The sequence below is a fragment of the Myxine glutinosa genome, chromosome 8, assembly GCF_964187855.1.
Source record: "Myxine glutinosa chromosome 8, kmMyxGlut1.1, whole genome shotgun sequence".
Lineage (NCBI taxonomy): Eukaryota > Metazoa > Chordata > Myxini > Myxiniformes > Myxinidae > Myxine > Myxine glutinosa.
Window position 1 is genome coordinate 78,066,179 of NC_136268.1, and position 22,716 is coordinate 78,088,894.

Consider the following 22,716-nt stretch of genomic DNA (forward strand, 5'->3'; position numbering starts at 1 on the left):
CACACACGGCTTCCGCTTCCGGTCTTGCCGGCGAGGTTTCGTTTATTCGCAGCTGTCCACGCTCTCCATCGAAATCGAAGTTAATTGTTCCCATTTGTATTTTCGTTATAACTGTATTTATTTTATGGTGTGTGTATGTATAGTGTGTCCCGAGGAAGATTCTCGGTGTAAATCTTTCATACCTGTATAGAAAATCGTGTTAATTCGTGTCGTGTCTTTTGAGGCCTTGTACAGTGTCCAACCTTGAGGCTTTGTTTTTCTCTCAGCGGTCTGTCGTTTGTGCTCCAATAACTTTCGTTCTCTGTTTTTCCCAGTCTTTTCACCCCATAGCCTACTGCCCTGTTCAAAATCTCAACAAAAAAAGCCAAAAAAACCCCCCAAAAAAACATTTCCTTCTCTGTTCTTATTCGTTGTTCTTATTCGTTGTTCTTATTCGTTCTTCGACCACGTGTTTCTCCCCCATTTCCCAGGATAGTTTTCACTGTTAAACTTTAAAATGTTTAAACTTTCCCCTCAAGTTCTGTATTCTGTCGTATATTATAACACCTTTTTCTTCTTCTTCTTCTTCTTTAAAAGGTTGCTTTCAACTTGCTCACCAAATCTATTCATCCCAAAAAAAAATTCCAGCTCTTACAGTGCCTCTTTTCTACATTCCCTCAACTCTCCTGCACTCCATCCTCCCTCCAGCGTCCTTAAACGTATTTTTGACTCGAAGGTCACAAGAAACTCATTTTGCAATAAATGTTCGTTTCCCATTAATCGTACACTTTCTAAAATCCAATCTCACCCCTCCCCTCCAAATCTTCCCCATCACCCCTCCCCTCCAAATCTTCCCCATCACCCCTCCCCTCCAAATCTTCCCCATCACCCATCCTTTTCAAATCTCCCCCCTTGCCCCTTCCCTCCTAAACTCCCCCCACACCCCTCCCCTCCAAGCCTCCCCCTCGCCCCTCCCCTCCTAGACTCCCCACTCACCCCTCCCCTCCAAATCTCCCCCATATCCCATCCCTTTCAAATCCCTCCTTGTCCCTTCCCTCCTAAACTCCCCCCTAACCCCTCCCCTCATAAACTCCCCCCTCCCCTTCAAATCTCCCCACCCTCATTTCTTCTCCATTTCCCCCCTCTCACCCCTCCTCCTCAAAGCGTCCTCCCCGCTTCTTCCCCCTTCCAACATCTCCCCCAACCTTCTGCCTCGCTCTTCCTCCTCCTCAAATAACACCTCATTGTGCCTCACCCAATCACCATCAAACCTTTTGTCCGCCCCATCCTTCCCTTTCTCCGAGCTATTCTGAAATCTCTGACACACCTTCAACAGCTCTCCCTACCTCTTACCCTACCCCTCCTCCCCCCTGTTCTGTATCTGATGCTCCCCCTTCCTTTTCATTAACGGGATGGACCTCAAACATCCGGGGCCTTAGTTCAAACTTAACTGATCTCTCCATACAGGTTGCTTCTGACAAACCAGACGTGATCTGCTTAACATAAACTTTCCTCCTTCATGATGTCTCTGATTCCTTAGTATCTCTCCAGGGTTACTCCCTCCTCCGGTGTGATAGACCTGAGCCTCGTCCTGGAGGTGGGGTTGCTATCTTTATAAAAAACTCTCTTCCTCATTCGCTCTGCACTGCACTCTCTCCACCTCACCCCCAGGAATACCTCTGGCTACGGCTTCCCCTTCACTCCCACCTCTTGTTCATATGTGTGTTGTACCGTCCACCAAACAGTGATGACTCCATCTACATCTCGCTGTCTGGTAATATGGACCAACTTCTATCTACTCATCCCAACTCTCTCTTCCTCATATGTGGTGATTTCAATTGTCACCATGCCAGTTGGCTGGGTGTGGGTACCTCTCTCACCGGCCATGGCTCCTCAGCAAAGGACTTCTGCGACTCAGTGGGACTGACACAATCTGTCAATTTCCCGACCCGGATCTCAGTCAACGGAGCATCTTCTCTTCTGGACTTGGTTATGACTAACTTCCCTGAAAATGTCTGCTGCTCTTCTTCTGCTCCAATCGGCTCATCTGATCATGTGCTTGTTAAAGTGGACATCTCTCTGACCATTCTCAGGGAGCCTGCTCAGCATCGACGAGTCTGGCATTTCACTCAGGCCAACTGGCACGGTCTTCAAGCAGCCATCAATCATCTGGACTGGTCTCCCATCTCTACCACTTCTGACATCAACTCATCCTGGGAATTCTTCCAAAGTAAATTGCTCTCTCTCATGCACAGATTTATCCCATCTCGTCTTCAGTTGTCATACCCTTCCTCCCGTCCATGGTAAACAGAATCTTGTGGTGAGGCTGTTGCCCAGAAACAACTTGCCTTCGTCTCCTGGAAAGCAAATCCAACGGAAGGAAATCTCATTTCCTTTCACAAAGCCCGAAACAAGTGTGTGTCCACCCGCAGGAGAGCCAGGAAACAATATCTCTCCGTCCTCAAGACCGAACTCTCTTATCTGTCTCCCTCTTCCAAATCCTGGTGGCGTCTGGTCAAATCTGTTTCTGGTGTTTGTTCCCCTTCCATCCCCTCCCTTACTCAAACGGCTACACAGCTGACTCCGCACGTGAAAAAGCTGAATGCCTCAACTCTGTGTTTGCCTCTAAATCCTGTCTCCCAAACCCATCCCTCTCTGTACCCACCGTACCCAGTCGTACCCAGCTGCTCCTGGACTCCGTGTCCTTTCCTCCTGACAAGGTGGAAAAGTTTCTGTCAACCCTCGACTCTGATTCTGCAACTGGACCTGACAGCATCAGCCCACGTGTCCGAAAATCCTGTTCTTCCGCTCTTTCACTCCCTCTCTCTCTGTTCTCTTCACCCTCTCTTTTGCTCAAGGTCAACTGCCATCTGCTTGGAAATCAGCCAACATCCCCGCTTTACACAAAAAGGTGCAAAAACAGATCCTAGCAACTACAGACCAATCAGCGTTCTCCCAATTATCAGCAAAGTCATGGGCTCCATCATTGCTTCGGATATGAAATCTTTCCTCTTCTCCAATGGCTTGATCTGTGATCATCAATTTGGTTTCAGACCAGGTCACTCTACTCTGGACATGCTGCTTCTGCTGTCTCAACAATGGATGGAGGTCCTCAATGCCAAACAGGAAATTAGAGCCGTCTCCCTCAACATATCACGTGCCTTCGATACGGTCTGGCACCCCGCTCTGCTCACCAAACTCTCCTCCTTTGGTATCCATGGAAATCTCCACGCATGGCTGGCGGACTTCCTCTCTAGTCGAAGTCAACGTGTGGCCCTGAATGGGTTTCTCTCATCTCCTCTTCCTGTTCAGGCTGGAGTTCCCCAAGGCAGTGTTCTGGGCCCTGTGCTTTTTCTGGTCTTCATCAATGAACTCTCTGACTCTCTTGAAAATCCTCTCTATCTCTTTGCTGATGACTCCACTCTCTGCCGCTCCATTCCTCATCCCTCAGATCGGCAGTCTGCAGCCTCCTCACTCTCTGCAGACCTGGACAAAATCACAGACTGGGCAAACGAGTGGAACATGTCTTTCAATCCTGACAAATCTCACACTCTTAAGATGTCTCTCTGAAAAGACCGACTGGACAACCCTCCCATCTACTTTCTGAATAATCCTCTCCAAGAAGTTCTGTCAGTCAAGCTTTTAAGTCTCACTATCTGCCATGATCTTTCCTGGGAAAACCACATTTCCAAGCTGGCCTCCAAAGCCAGTCGCCGACTGGGCATCCTCCGTCGTGCGAAGTCCTTCCTTGGCACACCTGAGCTCCTCACCACATACAAGGCTTTCATCCGCAGATCAATGGAGTACTGCTCTCCCCTCTGGGCTGGTGCTCCTGCCTCACACCTAGCTCGCCTTCACGCTGTTGAAACCAAAGCTTTCAAAATCATTGGAATCTCCCACGATGAAGCTATCTCTGAGGGCCTTTCACTCACTCACCGCAGGCAGGTTGGTGGTCTTTTCGTCTTCTACCGACTCCTCTCCGGCCTTGCTCCCCCAGCTCTCTCTGGGCTCTGTCCCCCAAATATTCCTACAGGTCGCACAAGATCTGCCTGCAACCCTCTTATGGTTAAACTGCGAAAACCAAGACTCTCTGCTCACCTTCACTCCTTCATTCCTCTTTTCTCCCGCCTCTGGAACAAACTCTCTCACTCTCTTCAATCCCACTCCTCCCTCCAGGTCTTTAAAACAGCTGTTCACCACCATCTCTTATCTTCCCCAATCCAAAACCTTGATCTTTTCTACCCCCGCTAATTTCACCCCAAATCCACCTTTTTGAAATACCAACTTCTTTCCTGGAAGTCCTTGGTGTCCTTGCGTTTTATACCTATCCTGCCTCCCCCAAAGCCCTCTCCCTCCCACACATCTCCCGATGTCCCTGCTCTCAAATGTTGTGTTTGTGTGCTTCCTCCCCTTCTCTCCCCATCTTGTCTACCGCTCCCCTTTTTATATACTTTGTTTGCTTGTTTGTTTGATAACTGTTAGCTCTTTCACGAGCCTCGATTCTGTATACAAAAAAACCCAAAAAAAACACACATACACACACACACACGAGATCATGTTAGCCTGCTTAGCATGTGTTTGAGTCCCCCTCCCTCATTTGCACCTTTATGAAATGTAATATATAAATTCCCTGTTTTTTGTAGTTGTTTTTGTGATCAATCAGCCTGAATATTAAGTAAAACTTAATGGTTTCATTGTTCTCCTCAATGGCCACTAGAGGGACTGACTCTCTCAGCCACGACTTTCCCCCACGTGCTTCCACTGCTACTGATGCTTGAGCAATGTCCCGAACCCGGAAGTAGCCCTGACATCCCTGATAATGGGCAATACGTGGGGCTGGAGAATCTTCTGGCATACCTAGCAAACGGGCGCAACATCGCGGCAAACTCTGGCGTGTACGCTTCCAATGCCCAGAGTTGCCTTCATGGTACGGTCCAAAGCACTTGCCCACTTTCGCTCTACCATGTACCATTTCGTTGCTGTAAACTTCATTCTTCCCATTTCAGGTTTTAACTTATTTCCTTGCATTACCATGTGCTCCCAGAATTTCAGCAGGATGAACGGCTCCTCGAGATATTCAGCACGGATTTTGCGCTGCGACTTCTATGGGGCAGCAAGGGCGCCGAAGTGCCGCCCGCAGAACGTTATACCAAGTTTGAGCACATCCTTACAGTCCTTTCCCAGAAACTGGAGCCACCTGTTCCACAGAGCGAGCTCTAAGCTCCATCTCCAATCAAAGTGTCGTCTTTATTGACTTTGTGGTGGAGCCCAGACTGACTCGAAGACCATTGACAAATGGACTGGGGCCCAGTTTTCAAATCACACCTTGTTACTCAGCAAGCAAACCTCTTGTAAAGAAATTTCAGAAACACTTTTGCATAGATTCCATTATAAAAAAATAAAATAAATCGCATTTGCTCCTATATTTTCAAATGGAATGTGAAGAAGAATATACTTCATGCATTAATTTATTACAAATCTGTTTTATTTCATTTACAGCCCAGTAACAAATGTATATTACACAACTACAGTTTGTGATGAACAATGCGGACAAGTGAAAATTAAACTTTCGAATGCATGTCCAGTTAAAATGAAGCTACCGTTTTGTGGTCAATAAATTGCAAACTGCAGCAGTAATCAAGAACTGGACTATGTTTATATCCACACTTCTAGCATGCCTAGAAGCACTCTCTGTAGAGGTTCAGGAGAATTTGAATGTCACGTGGTGGTAGTCGTAGTGGTTTAAGGATGGGGAAGTATGATGCATGTCGAGAGTAAGAGTGCATTTAAGGGGACGTTTTCAAGCGATGTAAGAGAGTTTTCAAGAGAGTCGAGGGAGCCGTAAACGTTTTCCACACTTCCCTTGAACTCGTGTGATCAACTTAGCGGAAGTCTTCAGAGTGGATTTTAAATTTTCACAGTTGCAACGTCCAAAACTAGAATTCAAGTGGTTAATCATTCAGCATGCTGTGGACAGAGATTTTTTGTGTCCTTCTACATATGGTCTAACACTGTTCAAGTGGCACCTCTGTAATATAACATGTAACCAAAGCACAAAACACCAATGACAGGAAAAGGTACTGCTTCACAATAAGTAAATTTAAAGCGTGCCTCACATTAGGGGATAAGATGCTTTTTAAAACAACAAAGCTGGGGCACGTCAGATTGTTTTCATCAAAACCCTGTTTGCCAGTAACAACAAAACGATATTTTTTTCTTTTTTTTCTTATTTTTCGGTAGCCAAAATGGACTACACCAATAATCCTTTGGGGATTAGCGAGGAAGAAAGCCAGTTACAATCGGCTAGGCCTTGCTTGGCCTGGAAGTGCAGGTGAGCCCCAGTGGCTTAAAATGCAAAGATAAATATATGTCGGCTTATGTAGATCCAAGCGGTTACATCGGCAATGAGAGAACACGAAGGAACGTCACACGGAACCGGCCAAGCAGAGTGTTCTTGTGTGCTGGCCACAGATGAAGTGAATTAGGATTACGAGGCAGACCGAGTAGCACAGGTCTTGTGAGTTATTCCGAGGCAAAAGCACAATACCATTGCTACTGCAGCATTACCAACTGACCATGGGCCAGCAGTCCCTATAATGGCACAAACCTGGGTCTGTAATGAGGGCCCAGTACTAGCCCGCCAATCTGACAGGAAGCAACAAAAAGTACGAGTAACTAAATTAAACACTAATTCAAACTTTCCAAAGTCTGCTTCTATCTCAAAACTGCACACATGCGGATGAAGAGAAATACCATGTAAAAAAAATGCTGAATGTTGTAAAAAGAAATGTTAAAACAAAGCTCACAATGTGCAAATAATATAGTGATTATTTCGAAAAAAAAAGAAAAGAAAGAATTTCAATGCAAAAGAATCTGCCCAACACAAGCAGCCAACACATTTTTCGATATGTGTGCGACTTGATGGTGCAAAATTGGAGCAAAGAGAGAAGGATGGATCACAGGGCACATTGCACAGAAATAACCAGGCAGAAGGTTACCAAGAGATACTTACAAAAATGTTTTTTAAGCCTACATTCCCTGACCTCGCCGCTGCACGTTTGGGCAGTTGTGTCCACTTGGCCACCACTCTTTTCTACTTCACAAACAGATCCGACATCTACCTCTGTCTCTCACCAGCATTCAGAAACACAGAGACGGGAAGAGACAAGGCGATGGCGATAACTTGGGCATGAAGCACCGTCGCGGATACAACATCCGGAGTGCTTTGCTTAATCAAATAAACATACTGCAGGTTGATGTATCGAAGCGAAACGGGGGCAATGTGGATGAAATAAAAATCGTTTCATCCTCCACTCCCATCCTCTTCATGACAGAGCAGAAGCGATGAAACAAAATTATGAAACATGGCTGCACAATGTTGTCGAATCCCAAAAGGATAACTTATCAAAAGACGTGAGCGAGCATCCCCGACAGACTATCGACCTGTTAGACCTGCAGTGAGCAGGTGCATCGAGAGTCGCCACAAGGGACAAGTGAGCGAGACTGCGTGCATGGCAAGACGCCTGGGAAAGAATGGGCACAATGCAAACATAACACAAGAGGGTCCATTTTGGTGGCAGTGCCCTCATTGAGTCAGCTACCAGCATGAAGTCTCTTCTTCACTCTCCGTTCTTTTGGCCATGGCACCATGTCTGCAAGCCATACTGAGCTCAGTGTCCTGGTGAGAAACATGCAAACAAGAAAATTAGAATAATCATGAAACATGTGCAGCAATAACTTACTATTATGAGCCATGGTACTGTATTGTGAAAATCCAAGAGATTGGAAGCTCGGTAAGCAATACACCGCAAAGGAACGTGTTCCACAAAAGTACTTGCACAGGGCACATTGCACAAAAATAAACAGGCAGAAGGTTATTGGCCAATAAACAGGCTACAGTTCGTGATGAACGAATGCATTTGCACGAATGCAACGAATTCACCAATCCAGGCAAGTGAAAATTAAACTTTCAAATGCATTTCCAGTTAACATGAAGCTACCGTTTTGTGGTCAATAAATTGCAAACTGCAGCAGAAATCAAGAACTGGACTATGTTTATATCCACACTTCTAGCATGCCTGGAAGCACTCTCTGTAGAGGTTCAGTTTCATGATTGTGGTACAGGACAATTTGAATGTCAGGAAAAATGTTCTCAATGTTCTCAATTTGGGGCGCATGGGCACGAATGCTCTCAGTTCAGGTATGCATTACACAGTACACGACTTTTAAAATGACATATGAATGCTAAATGAAGCCTTCTGCGCAAGTGATGTGTGTGTGTGTTTACACTGACTCGCTTCGACTGGTCGGGCACTTGTAACCTGCCGTTGCAAGCATGAAATATGTGATTCAAATCATCTTTTAAACACAATTTTCAGCATTTAGACGAAAGAATGGATATTTCAAAATGGTTAACCATAATGGTTAACCAAAATGGTTCTGGTCCTGAATACAAATCGGACTCACAAAAATATAGGAATATGAGAAATATCAGTGGAAGACAGGAGTCGGTCCATTGACCATGCAATCAATTCATTGACGGAGCGATGAGGATTAGCTACGCAGTTCATCCGCGTAGATAACACGGTAAATATATGGAGGAGGTTTAAACTTGGCAACATCCTGTTTTAACAATTCCGACCACGGGCCTGGCAGATTATCTATATTTGTGAAATTTTATCGATTTTCCAGGAGTTTCAAAGACTTGGCCAAATCTTACAGGACTTTCCAGTAGTGGAAAATGATTCATCATTTTTCCAGGAATTTCAAGGAGTTTCAAGGACTGCGTGAACCCTGGGGAAGAATGAGCCATTCTAGTATTCTGCGTCTGAGTGGCAATACATCGAGCGTTGGTGCTGGATGTTTGCCAATCCAGCGTTGGCAAAGGAAAAACTGCCTCGGCACCCCTCTGCAAAAGGAATGCCTCATACATATATACATACATACATACTGCATGTATGTATGTATGTATGTATGTATATATGTGTGTATATATATATGTGGAAGACAGGAGTATTGCATGGTTATTAACAATCAACCGGATCACTCTATAAATGACATTCAAATCTCTGCCATTGAATATCACAAATCGATCACACACCACGATTCTGAAACGTGAGTCCTTTTGGATACACAAACTTCGGACAAAAGTCCCTCATGGCATAAAATTTGATGACTAAAGCATGTTCCTACATCAACCCAATCAAATTGTTAACCGTAACCCATTCATTCATTCATTCATTCATTCATTCATTCTACCTTTATATGTCATTTATATAAATATATAAATATATTATATGAATATAAATGGGATATGAATATATGCTTGTGTGTTTATGTATGTATATCTCTATATTTGTATATGCACGTGCACCCTAACTGTAACGCAAACGGTCACTTCCGTTGAACTTGGGGCCGGTGAGTGAACTTTGGCGTGGCTCTTCCTTCTGTATGCATTTTCTACACACATCACACATCTCACACACATATCACTATACATACTTGACTGATATACATGCCTGCTGTTTTTGTAGACTCAGAAGAAGACCTTTGTTGGTCGAAAGCTTGTCGACAATTAAAGATCGACGTCCTGAAGCTACGTCCGCGTCTTATTTAATCTAACGATTATTTATTCAATACAAATGAGACGCCCTGCTCGTACTTTGGAGTTTCTACTATTTCTTACAGTTGTATATATATATATATATATATATATATATATATATACCTATTCGAAGGAAAGATATTGCTTGCAGGATAAAAATGATATACATATATATATATATATATATATATATATATATATATATATATATATATATATATATATATATATATATATATATATATACATATATATATATATACATATATATGACTGGTAAGATCTCCAACCTTTAATTGAACAAACAATGACTCAACGTTTCGATTAACAACATGTGAAGCCACACGCCTCCGTTAATCTTCCTCAAGAGTGATAAAATCATCTCAACATCCCCTTATATGCAAAGTGGGCGGGGTATATGCAAAGTGGGGTGCGCAAAGCTGGACAGCCAATGAAACCGTATCACACCGCTCTCGTGAACGGAGACGTTATTGACCAAATTCAAAAATCAACCACATATTAACGGCCTAAAATAATCCTGTAAGCAATGCTGGATTATAACTCGTGTTTAGAAAATCAGGAACAATAATTACATTTTATTAAAAGTTAAACTTGTAAACAATTAAATTGTAAATTAAATTAAAACTGTAAATATATTAAAGCAAATATATATATATATTTTAAGATAAAATAAAATTGCCATAATATCAAGATCATCACATGTGGCCCTATGCGGTAAAGGGGAATGCCGGATGGAGGGGGGTTATAGGGGGGGATAGAATGGGGGGGGGGAACCAGAGGGGGGGTGGAAGCGGAGGAGGGGGGGGGGTTTGGGAGAGGGGTGGTTTGGAGGGAGCGGGGGGGAGGGGGAGGGGGCAAATTGTCCGAATAAAAACCTTGTGTGACATATTATGTGGACTCGTTGTTCAAAGTACGGAATGCCTGCTTCGTTTACACAAGAGTGGGTCAAACGCTACCGGTACGTCAACTACCTCTTGTGTGATCGAGGTAACAGTTTCTTCTGTGTGCCAAGCCTCCAAAACACGTTTTCTGTTTCTGTTGGGTGTGGAACCCAAAATATTAACCCAATCCCATAAAGGTGTGTGGCCTTCCTGAAGGCCGTGTTTGGCAATAGCAGATCTGCTGGGAAAATTACATTCAAATGCTTTTTGGTGTTCAGCAATACGTTGAACTAAGGTCCTCCCGGTTTCACCCACATACTCAGCTCCACAACCACAGGACACTACGTATACCACCCCTGACCTATCCTTCCTCGGAGGCTTGTCCTTGACCCTCATAAGGGCTTGGCGAAGGGTGAAAACCGGTGTGAAACTCACCCTCACTCCTGCCGATTTCAAAATTCTGCCGACCCTCTGTGAAACCCCCGGTACAAAAGGGAGAACACACAAACCCTTTGGTTGTTCTCTCGGTCTCAGCCTGTTGTGTGGGGAAGCCCTTATCGTTTTCCTGTTGGGTAGCAAGCTGTCAGGATAACCATTTGCCCTTAACACATTTTGAAGATGGTCCACCTCACTCATCTTGTCTTCAAAGGTGGATGGTAAATCACGTGCTCTTTTTGAGAGGGTGTGCACCACCGATCTTTTGTGTTCCATTGGATGGCAAGAATTGAAATCAAGGTAGCGATCAGTGTGTGTTGGTTTTCTGTACACCGTTACCTTTAAGGCTCCTTTGGGATCCCTTGCTACGAGTGTATCCAGGAAGGGAAGGGCTCCATTTTTCTCCTCTTCAATGGTGAAATTAATGGAGGAAAAAGTTTCATTTATGGTCTCATGTATGATGCCCACCTCATCAGAGTGACAGATGACAAATGTGTTTTTCACATCATCAGATGACATCTGATGACACATTTGTGGCATTTTGGCAATAGAGAGGCATTTTGGAGTGCAATGTTCAACCCAGTGTCAGAAATCTGGGTCTCCGTCGAAGGTCATGGGTCTTTCAGCAGGACAATGACCCCAAACACATGTCAAAAAGCACCCAAGAATGGTTCAAGACAAAACGCTGGACTGTTCTGAAGAGGCCAGCAATGAGTCCAGATCTAAATCCCATTGAACACCTGTGGGGAGATCTGAAAACAGCAGATGGGAGAAGGCACCCTTCAAATCTGGGAGAACTGGAGCAGTTTGCACAAGAAGAGTGGGCCAAACTGCCAGTCGAGAGGTGTAGGAAGCTCATTCATGGCTTTCGGAAGCGCTTGACTGGAGTTATTTTGTCCAAATGCTGTGCTACCAAATATTAAGTCGAGGGTGTCAATATTTTTGTCAATGCCATTTCTTTTTATTTTCTGATTTAAAAGGATATATTAAGTTTTTAATCAAAAACAAAGGTCTGTGATATTAACAGTGAAATAAATAATTGTGGAGGCCAAATACGTGTGTCAATTTCAACTTATTTTTAGAGAACATTGTGAGTTATTTGAAAAAAGTGCAAGGGTGCAATATTTTTGCCCACGACTTTGTATGTATATATATATATATATATATATATATAAATATATATATATATATATATATATATATATATATATATATATATATATATATATATATATATATATATATATATAAAGACAGCATGGCAATACACACCTGCAGCTGCAGTCTCTTTGGAGAGCGACACCTCGAGATAAGACGTGGGCACATAGCCTTCCTCGCCATCAGTGCGACGGACACGTGTCCATCCATCACCTTTGTCTTCCTCCACCAGCTGGAAGGTCTCATCCTCTCCCATTGGCATTGTACCTTCACTCTGGCCTATCCAGAACCATGTGAACAGAGAGAATGCATATCAGGTGAGTGAATATGTGCCTAATAAGTGGCTAAAAACGAACTGAGCAAAAAGATCAACATCATTTTCGGCTGTAGATTGAAATTAGGCAGCAATATCTTGCCTTCGAATAGGTACAACGCCTTGCACTGTCCCAGTACAGGAAGTGGTTCATCCTCATCAAAGTCGTCGTCATCATCGAGCGTAGCTGTAGGGACAGGTTTTGAGGCAGGGATGGAAGTGTTGGTTACAGGATTGGCGGATGGTTTCTGCTTTAAGGATGAGGGTATCGGCTGAGGTCGTTGAGCTGTCGACCCTTCTCCAGCACCCTCCTCAGTGTAGCTGCCATCAGGGCTACTTAGGGAGGAGGAAGGTAGAAACAGCAGATAATTAGACTTTCAGGAAAACATTTTGTGATCTCAGTTAAAATTGATATGCAGTGATAATAACTGTGAAAATGAAATATCTATTTATTACATACTCATGATGGGGAAAAGTGTGGAGGGGTAAATTATCACTCTAAAATACGCATTCGGTGTCTGTCTGTCTGTCTGTCTGATTTTATGACCACGATACATTCGGTTGATGCTCATCCAATCGCAACCAAACTTGACAGGGAGACTAAAGTTCACACGATGAAGGTTGTAGCGATTTAACTTCTCCCACACTCCAAGGGGGTTGCGTGTTGAGGTGTATATCCGTATCACGATAGCTTATCATGCCGTTTTTCGTTGTTACTTTGTTTCACCTTTCATTTTTGGGGTGGCACTGTTGCATAAAAAGCCGTTTTTTTACTGGCACATTTTGCCTTTATTTGCTTGTGTTTCAATTTAAATCCAGCTCAGTATGGTCTTTCTCTCTGTAAAGTAATACTACAGAATTATAACTGAACAAAACAAACAAATAAAGTGCATTCAAATTCTAGTTTTGGAACAAGGTTGGTATACAATCCTTGTATTTGAATCTCAATGAAGATATAAAACGAAGTGAAGCACGTGAAAAAAGGATATTTTGTAACACGTTGTTGTTGTTGTTGTTACCTCCATCATCGAAGATGAACGGAAGTTGTGTTTTCCGACCATCTGTGTGTCTGTGAGCAAGATATCTCAAAAAATTATGGACGGATTCGGACGAAACTTGGTGGACATGTTGGGTGTGTGAAAAGGAAGAATCAATTCAATTTTGGTGAAGATCCAAATCCAGTTCCGGATATGAGAATTAAAAAAGAAAATTTAAAGTGATTCTTCACCATTGAGAGATGAGGCCAAAAACGATATATATATAGCACGATATTTCAAAAAGTTGTAGACAGATTATGACAAAACTTGGTGGACGAGTTGATTAGGAGACAAGAACAAGCCGATTAGATATTGGTTCAGGTCCGAATCCAGATCAAGGCCTATCAGTGGGATAGAAACCATAAACTGTTCAGCCTGGCGGAGTATGCTCTCTACCGAGGGCCGTTGTTGCTTGCAAGCTCCGGAGTATGCCCTCTACAGAAGGCCGTTGTTGTTGTTTTCATGCTCCTGCCATGTACTTTTATATATTTTTCTGTTGCTTCGAGAAATATTACTATATATAATCTTGAGTGCTCCTTCCATGTCCTTCTAAACAAGGTTCCATGCTGTAATCGAATAATAAATGTTCCCGTTGGAACCGCTACATTTACCCAACATTCCCACTTCTTCAAACACAGAAAGACAGGCTTTTAAAACAGGCAACTTGATGATTAAATGGACATGAATTTTTGTTCCAAGTAAATCGATTATTCACTTTCCAACGGTGTTTGAACTCTATGTATGTACAATTGTACATGTATTAGGAAATTGGTGGGTGGACCATCGAAGGACACCCATTGGCTGGACAGCTCGCTTGGCTTCACACCACCCCTGAAAAAATGAATCATATCTATGCCATTTTGCTGCTCTGTTCAGCCCTTGATCGTGGTAACAGTAAGTATCTGGCTTGGCTCACTTTCCACCTATCAACATCATTTATTTAAAGCAACTTCGGTGATGGATGATTTTTTTTCTATCAACATCATTTATCAAGCAACTGATCAAATCCGATAAAACATGGATAGTAAATATAGAAATGTTGTATTTGCCATTTGAAGTTCTGTTATCACTTTTGAAAATAAATGTATTTATAAAATAATCATACTTTTTAAATTAAACGAAAGTGAATACACGAACCTGTGAGTTATATTCTTTAACAACTGAGCTGTGATGGTGGTGATTGGGGAAGGGGTAGGGTTTGGGAGTGGGGGAGTTTGGGCGGAGGAGGGAAGGGCTGCTGCCCGATTTCCGGAGCGATCGTGTTATTGAAGGTGTTGTTGTTGTTGTTGTTGTTGTGAAGGTAATGGGTCATTCTCCAAAAATAGTATATTTCATGTCCAAGCATAATCCCTTGCGAAACATTGGACCAAGGCTCAATATGTAATAATTTGAGTGGTCACTCAGATCTATGAAATGATAATGACAATTACTCATGAGGAATGACACATTTTCTGTCTGGAGTTCTTGAACTGATGAAACGACACTGGTGTTACGTGTCCGTGGCTAAAATCCCATTAGTGCACGTCTATTACCTAGCAAATAATATTTTTTACGGCCTAGCCCATCACGTAAACCATTCAGAAGTGTTTGTCCATCTGTATGTATGTACAGTGCACATTCAGAAAGTATTCAGACCCCTTCACTTTTTTCACATTTTGTTATGTTGCAGCCTTATGCTGAAATCGTTTAAATTCATTTTTTTCCCTCATCAATCTACACTCAATACCCCATAATGACAAAGAGAAAACAGGATTTTAGAAAGTTTTGCAAATTTATTAAAAAGAAAAAACTGAAATATCACATTGACATAAGTATTCATACCCTTTGCTATGACACTTGAAATTTAGCTCAGGTGTCTCCCATTTCTCTTGATCATCTTTGAGATGTTTCTACATCTTGATTGGAGTCCACCTGTGGTAAATTCAATTGATTGGACATGATTTGGAAAGGCACACACCTGTCTATATAAGGTCTCACAGCTGGCAATGCATATCAGAGCAAAAACCAAGCCATGAGGTCGAAGGAACTGCCTGCAAAGCTCAGAGACAGGATTGTGTCGAGGCACAGATCTGGGGAAGCCTACAAAAAAATCTCTGCATTGAAGGTTACCAAGAGCACAGTGGCCTCCATAATTCTTAAATGGAAGAAGTTTGGAACAACCTGGACTCTTCCGCGAGCTGGCTGCCCGGCCAAACTAAGCAATCGGGGAAGAAGGGCCTTGGTAAGAGAGGTGACCAAGAACCCGATGGTCACTCTGGCTGAGCTCCAGAGATCCTGTGTGGAGATGGGAGAAACTTCCAGAAGGACAACCATCATTGCAACACTCCACTGATCTGGGCTATATGGCAGCATGGCCAGACGGAAGCCAAACAGTTCAATCTTAGTTTCATCAGACCACATAATCTTGTTTCTCACAGTCTGAGAGTCCTTTAGGTGCTTTTTTACAAACTCCAAGCAGGCTTTCATGTGTCTTTCACTGAGGAGAGGCTTCCGTCTGGCTACTCTGCCATCAATTCAAAACCGTTAAGGAACGGCTGTCTTGGCAAGCACTAGCTAGCTGCTTGGTAAATGAGCAGACCTCCAACCCTTGTGGGGTACATAGATTACAGTAGATCTTCGCTCACTTCTGTAAGTAAAACTTACCTCACGGATGTCGGGATTCCTCAAAATTTCTTTGTTTAATGTTATAGACAGCATTAACGACTGTTTAAAAAGCTAATCATGTGTGTTTGTGGTTTATAATATTTTACAAGCTCGGCTATGCCGCTGTTCGACATTTGGTCTTATTTTTCTAAAAGTGATATTTAATTGCAAGCCCTGAAACTGCTCTCTTTGTCACGTGCAAAATATCCTGCACAGAATGCGAGTCATTTGATATCTGTTAATTTTCATTGCCGTCCAAGGATTCGGATTCTGTGTGTCTGGTGTAACAAGACCAATCAGAGCTGAGCTTGTGACTTGCTTTGCTGTGATGGGCCAGTATGCTCTAATTTGACTTTGTCTGGATATCTGACAGACCATATGTTCATAGTTCTGAGCTCTGTTTTGAGCATAGGCATCATCCCAACTGACTGGAAGAGGGGCCTTGTTGTCCCCCTCTGGAAAGGGAAGGGTGATCACCAGGACTGCAACAACTACCGAGGGGTGACGCTACTCTCGGTGCTGGGCAAGGTAATTGCTTGGATCACTCTTGAGAGGGTTCGCTGCCATCTGCTCGAACACCAGCGACTAGAGCAGTCGGGCTTTACACCAAAGAGGTCAGGCTGCGGTGCATCTTTGGGAGTGTCAAGATCTCTGACCTTGATTTCGCAGATGATACAGTCATCTTTGCGGAGGTGCTGGATACTCTTATGGGGGGGGGGGGGGGGGCTCCAGGCACTGAATGTGGAGGCAGAGCTGCTGGGATTACGGATTTCCTGGGTCAAAATCAAGATCCAGGCTTTCAATGACATATTGGATGCTGCTGTCTTGTCTGTGCCAGATTGTGGCAAAGATGTTGAGGTCACGAAGAGATTCACTTCCTTTGGCAGTGTTATTTATGTCTCCGCATGTTGTGAGCCAGAGGTTGATAGACGTCTGGGTCGAGCCTGGGGAGTCATGGATTCACTGGATCATGGGGTGTGGCGCTGTCAGTATCTATGCAGGAGGACAAAAGTCAGAGTCTTTAAGTCCTTGGTGCTTCCAGTCTTGCTCCATGCGAGATGCGAGACTTGGACCCTTACCATGGGCCAGAGAATGAGACTTTACTCTTTTGGAACCAAGTCTCTTCGGAGATTCCTTGGCTATCGCTGGTCGGACTTTGTGTCCAATGAGCGGTTGCTGAGAGAGACTCAGATGAGATTTGTCTCCTGTGTGGTCCGTGAGCGTCAGCTGCGGCTAAATAGACATGTGGCTCATTTTCCAGACGCTGATCCAGCTCACCAGATACTCTCAGCAAGGGAGCCTCGTGAGTGGAGGAGGCCAACGGGCCGACCGCGCGCCTCGTGGTTGCAGCAGGTCGATTGACATCTCAAGTAGATAGGGATGGGCCAGGCATCAGCATGGGCGATGGCCAGACGGAGGCCCCTGGAGTACCATCGGAAAGTGGATGCGGCGACGCGCTGCTCCAGCGCATGCTCCCATACCTGACCATATATTCCCTACCGGGTATGGCTCCAACGACGATGACAAATGCCGAGAGACAGAGACAATTTGGGCTAATATGGGATGTTGATCTCGTACGTCGTGAGCAATATCTGGTATCGAAGCAGCAAAAATACAAAAGCGACAACATAAGCGGTAAACAAAAGAGTAATGTCTGATAGAGAGAAAATAAGAGAATGAAAGGCATGGCAAAAGAGGCAGCACCATCCGTGGAAAGCCATGGCCAAGGGCCTGGTTGCATTAAGCATCTATAAGGAAATATTTGAGGATTTACTTAAACATTTCCTTTTCCTTTTCCATCCCTAAGTTGAGGATGGTTGCATATATGGATCTTCCTTAAGTTTTTCCTTGAAACATTCCTTAAAGTGATAAAGATAATAATTAAAATAATATGTGAAGATAATATGTTGAGGCAATGTTTCTTTTTCCAGAGTGATCATGTTATTGGAGGTGTCGTTGTTGTTGTTGTGAAGGTAATATGTTGTGCAGAAATTTGGTTTGTTGTAAAATGGCAATATATTCACTGCTCCAAACAATTGGAGATTTTTCATCAAGGAGATATTTGGTGATGGGAACTGTTTATATTCAAGCCTCGCTTTATTGGTGGAGGGTGATGAGAACACTGACGTAGACCTAAGACAGAAAACTGTTCATGTGTGCATATTTTGGGACTTATTCTCAGGGTTTTTCTTTGGGTTTATTGCGGGAATGGTTGATCCATGTGGCTCAGATTGAATGCCACAGTTACAAGAGACCAATATCGGGCATACATGGGGTGACTTGGAATATTTGCAGGTAACCTGGAGATAAAGGCGATTTGCAAGATGTACAATTTGACAGCAATGTTGACTTCAGGGAGGTGTGTAATATATTGAAATACTCCAAATCCAGTTCTTTCTAGAAGCACTACTGGAAGGCGAAAGTTATAAGTATTTCGAGGACAATCAGCTGAAAGTGAAGAATACACACACACACACACACACACACACACACACACACACACACACACACACACACACACACACACACACACACACACACACACACACACACACACACACACACACACACACACACACACACACACACACACACACACACACACACACACACACACACACACACCTTAACCACCGAGGTATGATTCTATTAATCCCATGAAGCCGTGTATTCTCTTGACAAAGTGCTCCGTCTGTTGCACGGAAGTTCCACGGGCTCAACTAGTTTTTATTATTCTACGGTAGCAGAAACCATTTGGAATGTCTATGACATTGTGGGCGATATTTTAAAAAATGTAAAAATACATTTGATTTATAAAACAGTATCAACTATATGCTTTAAACATAAATGATTATAATACTGTATGTAATACCGCTTATGTGTTTGTTTGTTGACTTGAATGCACTCCTAAACTGTTGGACAGAATGAGTTGAAATTTGTTGGTTTTACTTGGGGGATTCCCAGGAAGGTTATAGGCATTAAAAAAAAAAAATGTAAATGCATACAGTACAGCACCGCCTGGTGGTAGGGGAGTGTATTACAAGTCAGCTGTGGAGATGACTTGTAATTTTGTATTGTACACGTGGCATAGTGCAAGTGCTTTACTAATCTCTGCCAGAGGGAGGGGGTATTACGCTCCCATAGGGGGCGGTTTTTAGAGTACACTACTTATAAACAGCAATACATATAGGGCATATATTGGGATATGTTTTCCACACTTGATGGAACCCACAAGCCATTAATTTGACGTTAAAGCGCGGCGTTACGCGCGCTGCTTGCGAGCAAGGAGGAAGCGGACAAGCGGTAACTTATAAGCGTCTTTATTTCAGGAGCTCACTGTAACACTGGCGCGCTCCGGGCTGCGCGCCCGGTGTATATCATGAGGCCACGCCTACCCCTCGGGCGTGGCCACCGCCCACTTGGTGCGCGGAATGATGTCACCACGCCAGTGGGCTTTTGTGTCCGCCACACGCGCCCCCCCAGAATTCCCGCGCACCTGGAGGGCCAGTTTGCGGGGCAGACGAATGACGCGGCCGAAGCGCGCCCTGGCGATCGGCGGCGTCCGGGGTGCAGGGATGCCAGGTGGGATGCCCCTGGCTGCCCCTGGGATGGGTGCAGGACCGGGGGCGGCGTGGCGGCGGGGCTGGGCGGTGCCGGGGGTCCGCCCGCAGGGGGGCGGCCCCGACGTAGGGGTCGGGCCACTGGCGGTGGATGGTCCACGTCGAGGTGGGCCGGCTTGAGGCGGTCTACCGAAACGCGGTCAGGAGTACCGCCGATGTCCAGGGTGAAGTGCTTCGCCCCGGTCTCCAGCACGCGGAAAGGCCCGTCGTACGGGGGCCGCAGTGGTGTCCGGTGGGCATCGTGGCGGACGAAGACGTACTCCGCCGTGCGAAGCTCCGGGGCGACGTGCGTCGGTGGGTGCCCGTGGCATGCCGTTGGCACCGGGGCGAACCTCTGGGCGGTCTCTTGCAGAGCGGAGCGCTGCTGTGCCGCGGACCATGGTGCCGTGGAGTAGGGGAGGAACTCGCCCGGCACCCGCAGCGGTTGCCCGAAGACCAACTCCGCCGCGGATGCGTGCAGGTCCTCCTTGGGCGCCGTCCGGAGGCCCAGCAGGACCCAGGGGAGCCTGTCGACCCAGCCGCCGTCGCGGAGGGTGGCCCGGAGCGCGGCCTTCAATGAGCGGTGAAATCGCTCACACAGGCCGTTAGCCTGGGGGTGGTAGGCCGTGGTTCGGTGCAGCCGGACCCCGAGCCCCTGCGCGACCGCCCCCCAGAGCTCCGAGGTGAACTGGGGGCCGCGGTCGGACGAGATGTCTGAGGGGGCGCCGAACCGGGCGACCCAGGTGGCGATGAAAGCCTGCGCGACATCGGCCGCCGTTGTCGACGCCAAGGGCATGGCCTCCGGCCACCGGGTGGTGCGGTCCACCATGGTGAGGACGTAGGTGAAACCCCGCGAGGGGGGCAGAGGTCCCACCAGGTCCACGTGGACGTGGTCAAACCGGCGTTCCGGCACCGTGAACGGGGCCAACGGGGCCTGGGTGTGCCGGTGCACCTTGGCGCGCTGGCACGCGAGGCACGTCCTGGCCCAGCCGCGGACGGCCTTCCGGAGGCCATGCCAGACGAACTTGTCGGCGATCAGCCTTTGGGAGGCCCTCGCGCCCGGGTGGGACAGGCCGTGGATGGCGTCAAACACCTGGCGCTGCCAGCCCGCGGGCACGATGGGGCGAGGACGCCCGAGGGAGACGTCACACAAGAGGGCCGCGCCCGCGCCGTCGAACGGCACCTCGGTGACGCGGAGGCCCGTGACGGCGGTCCGCAAGGCCTGGACATCGGGGTCAGCGGCCTGGTCCGCTGCCATCCAGGCATAGTCGATGCTGAGGTGGACTGCGTGGGCGACGGCCCGGGAAAGGCAATCCGCCACCGGGTTGTCCTTCCCCGCGACGTGCTGGATGTCCGTCGTGTACTCGGACACGGCCGAGAGGTGACGCTGCTGCCGGGCCGACCACGGCTCGGTGACCTTGCCCATCGCGACGATCATCGGCTTGTGGTCGACGAACGCAGTGAACGCACGGCCCTCGAGCAGATGGCAGAAGTGCCTGACCGCCAAGTGAAGCCCGAGCAACTCGCGGTCGAAGGTACTGTAACGGCGTTCGGGCGGGCGAAGCTGCCGGCTAAAGAACACCAGCGGTTGCCAAGCTCCACGCACCCATTGCTCGTGCACCGCGCCCACCGCGTAGTCCGAGGCATCGGTGGTGAGGGCGATCGGTGCATCGGGCGCCGGGTGCGCGAGCATGGTGGCGTTAGCCAAGGTGAGCTTCGCGCCCGTGAACGCCGTGTCCATCTGCTCGGTCCAGGTAACGTCGCCTTTGCCCGGCTTACCTCGGAGAGCTTCGTGCAGGGGGCGCAGGAGCTGGGCGATACGGGGCAGGAACCGATGGTAAAAGTTCACCATGCCCAGGAACTCCTGCAGCCCTCTGATCGTGCGGGGGCGCGGAAACCCCTTCACCGCCTCCACCTTGGCCGGCAGGGGGACGGCTCCGTGCCTGGTGACACGGTGCCCCAGAAAATCGATTATGGCAGCGCCGAACCGGCACTTTGCGGGGTTCACAATCAGGCCATGCTGGCCCAGGTGTTCAAAGAGCGTGCGGAGGTGGCGTAGGTGCTCTTCGCGGGACGCGCTGGCGACGAGGATATCGTCCAGGTAGACGTAGACAAAATCCAAGTCGCGCAGGACGCTGTCCATCAGTCGCTGGAACGCCTGAGCCGCATTCTTCAGACCGAAGGGCATGCGCAGGAACTCGAAGAGTCCGAATGGCGTGATGACCGCCGTCTTCGGGACGTCCTCCGGCCTGACGGGGACCTGATGGTAGCCGCGTATGAGGTCCACCTTCGAGAAGAAGGACCTGCCCGCCAAACGGGCGGAAAAGTCCTGAATGTGGGGGACGGGGTAGCGGTCGGGAGTCGTGGCGTCATTGAGACGGCGATAGTCCCCGCACGGTCGCCATCGCCCGCCGGGCTTCGGCACGATGTGCAGCGGCGACGCCCAAGCGCTCTCTGAGCGCCGAACGATGCCGAGTCGCTCCAGGGTAGCGAACGCCGCTTTTGCCACCGCCAGCTTCGTCGGCTCGAGGCGGCGTGCCCGGGCGTAGACCGGTGGCCCGACGGTGGGGATGTGATGGGCCACCCCGTGCTTGACAGCCCCCGCCGAGAAGGTGGGCCGCGTGAGGGCCGGGAAGCCGGCGAGGAGGCGGGTGAATGCGTCCGCTGCCGGAAGCGTACAGACCAACGTGGCCGGAACCGAACCGTTCGGCAAGCCGCTTGGCAAGCCGCTCGTTGAGCTGCTCGACGAGCTGGGCAACGCACAAGCGAGCGAGCTGAACGTCTCGGCCTGGACAAATCGTCTGCGCTTGACGTCGACCAGGAGCCCATTAGCGCACAGGAAGTCCGCGCCAAGCAGTGCCATGGGCACGTCGGCGGTGACGAACGTCCATCGGAAAACCTGCCCTCCGAACCGCAGAGAGAGGCAGCGTTTTCCGTACGTACGGATGGGCGTCCCGTTCGCGGCAAGCAGCGCGGGGCCCCCACCCGCGGCGTGCTTGTCTGACGTGCCGGCGGGAACGACACTCACCTGCGCTCCCGTGTCGCA

At 47.1% G+C, this 22,716-nt stretch overlaps 2 protein-coding genes across 19 annotated transcripts in view; one reads left to right on the plus strand and one right to left on the minus strand.

Annotated features, from left to right (window-relative positions):
• The window catches only part of LOC137412005 (breast cancer anti-estrogen resistance protein 3 homolog), a 224,856-nt gene extending 218,487 nt beyond the window's left edge, over positions 1-6,369 (plus strand). For all 13 annotated transcript variants that reach the window (XM_078783406.1, XM_078783409.1, XM_078783410.1 and 10 more), the window contains 2 exons: positions 4,697-4,906; positions 5,024-6,369. In XM_078783406.1, coding sequence (XP_078639532.1) covers positions 4,697-4,906; positions 5,024-5,199 — 386 coding nt within the window. In that variant the 3' untranslated portion in view covers positions 5,200-6,369. The remainder of the gene's footprint in view (positions 1-4,696; positions 4,907-5,023) is intronic.
• LOC137412007 (formin-binding protein 1-like) overlaps positions 5,443-22,716 on the minus strand; it is a 167,878-nt gene continuing 150,604 nt past the window's right edge. For 3 of the 6 annotated variants that reach the window (XM_078783425.1, XM_078783423.1, XM_078783421.1), the window contains 3 exons: positions 12,495-12,727; positions 12,193-12,357; positions 5,443-7,657 (listed from right to left, as the gene is read on the minus strand). In XM_078783425.1, coding sequence (XP_078639551.1) covers positions 7,650-7,657; positions 12,193-12,357; positions 12,495-12,727 — 406 coding nt within the window. In that variant the 3' untranslated portion in view covers positions 5,443-7,649. The remainder of the gene's footprint in view (positions 7,658-12,192; positions 12,358-12,494; positions 12,728-22,716) is intronic. The other 3 variants (XM_078783424.1, XM_078783422.1, XM_078783426.1) reach the window with 1 other exon arrangement.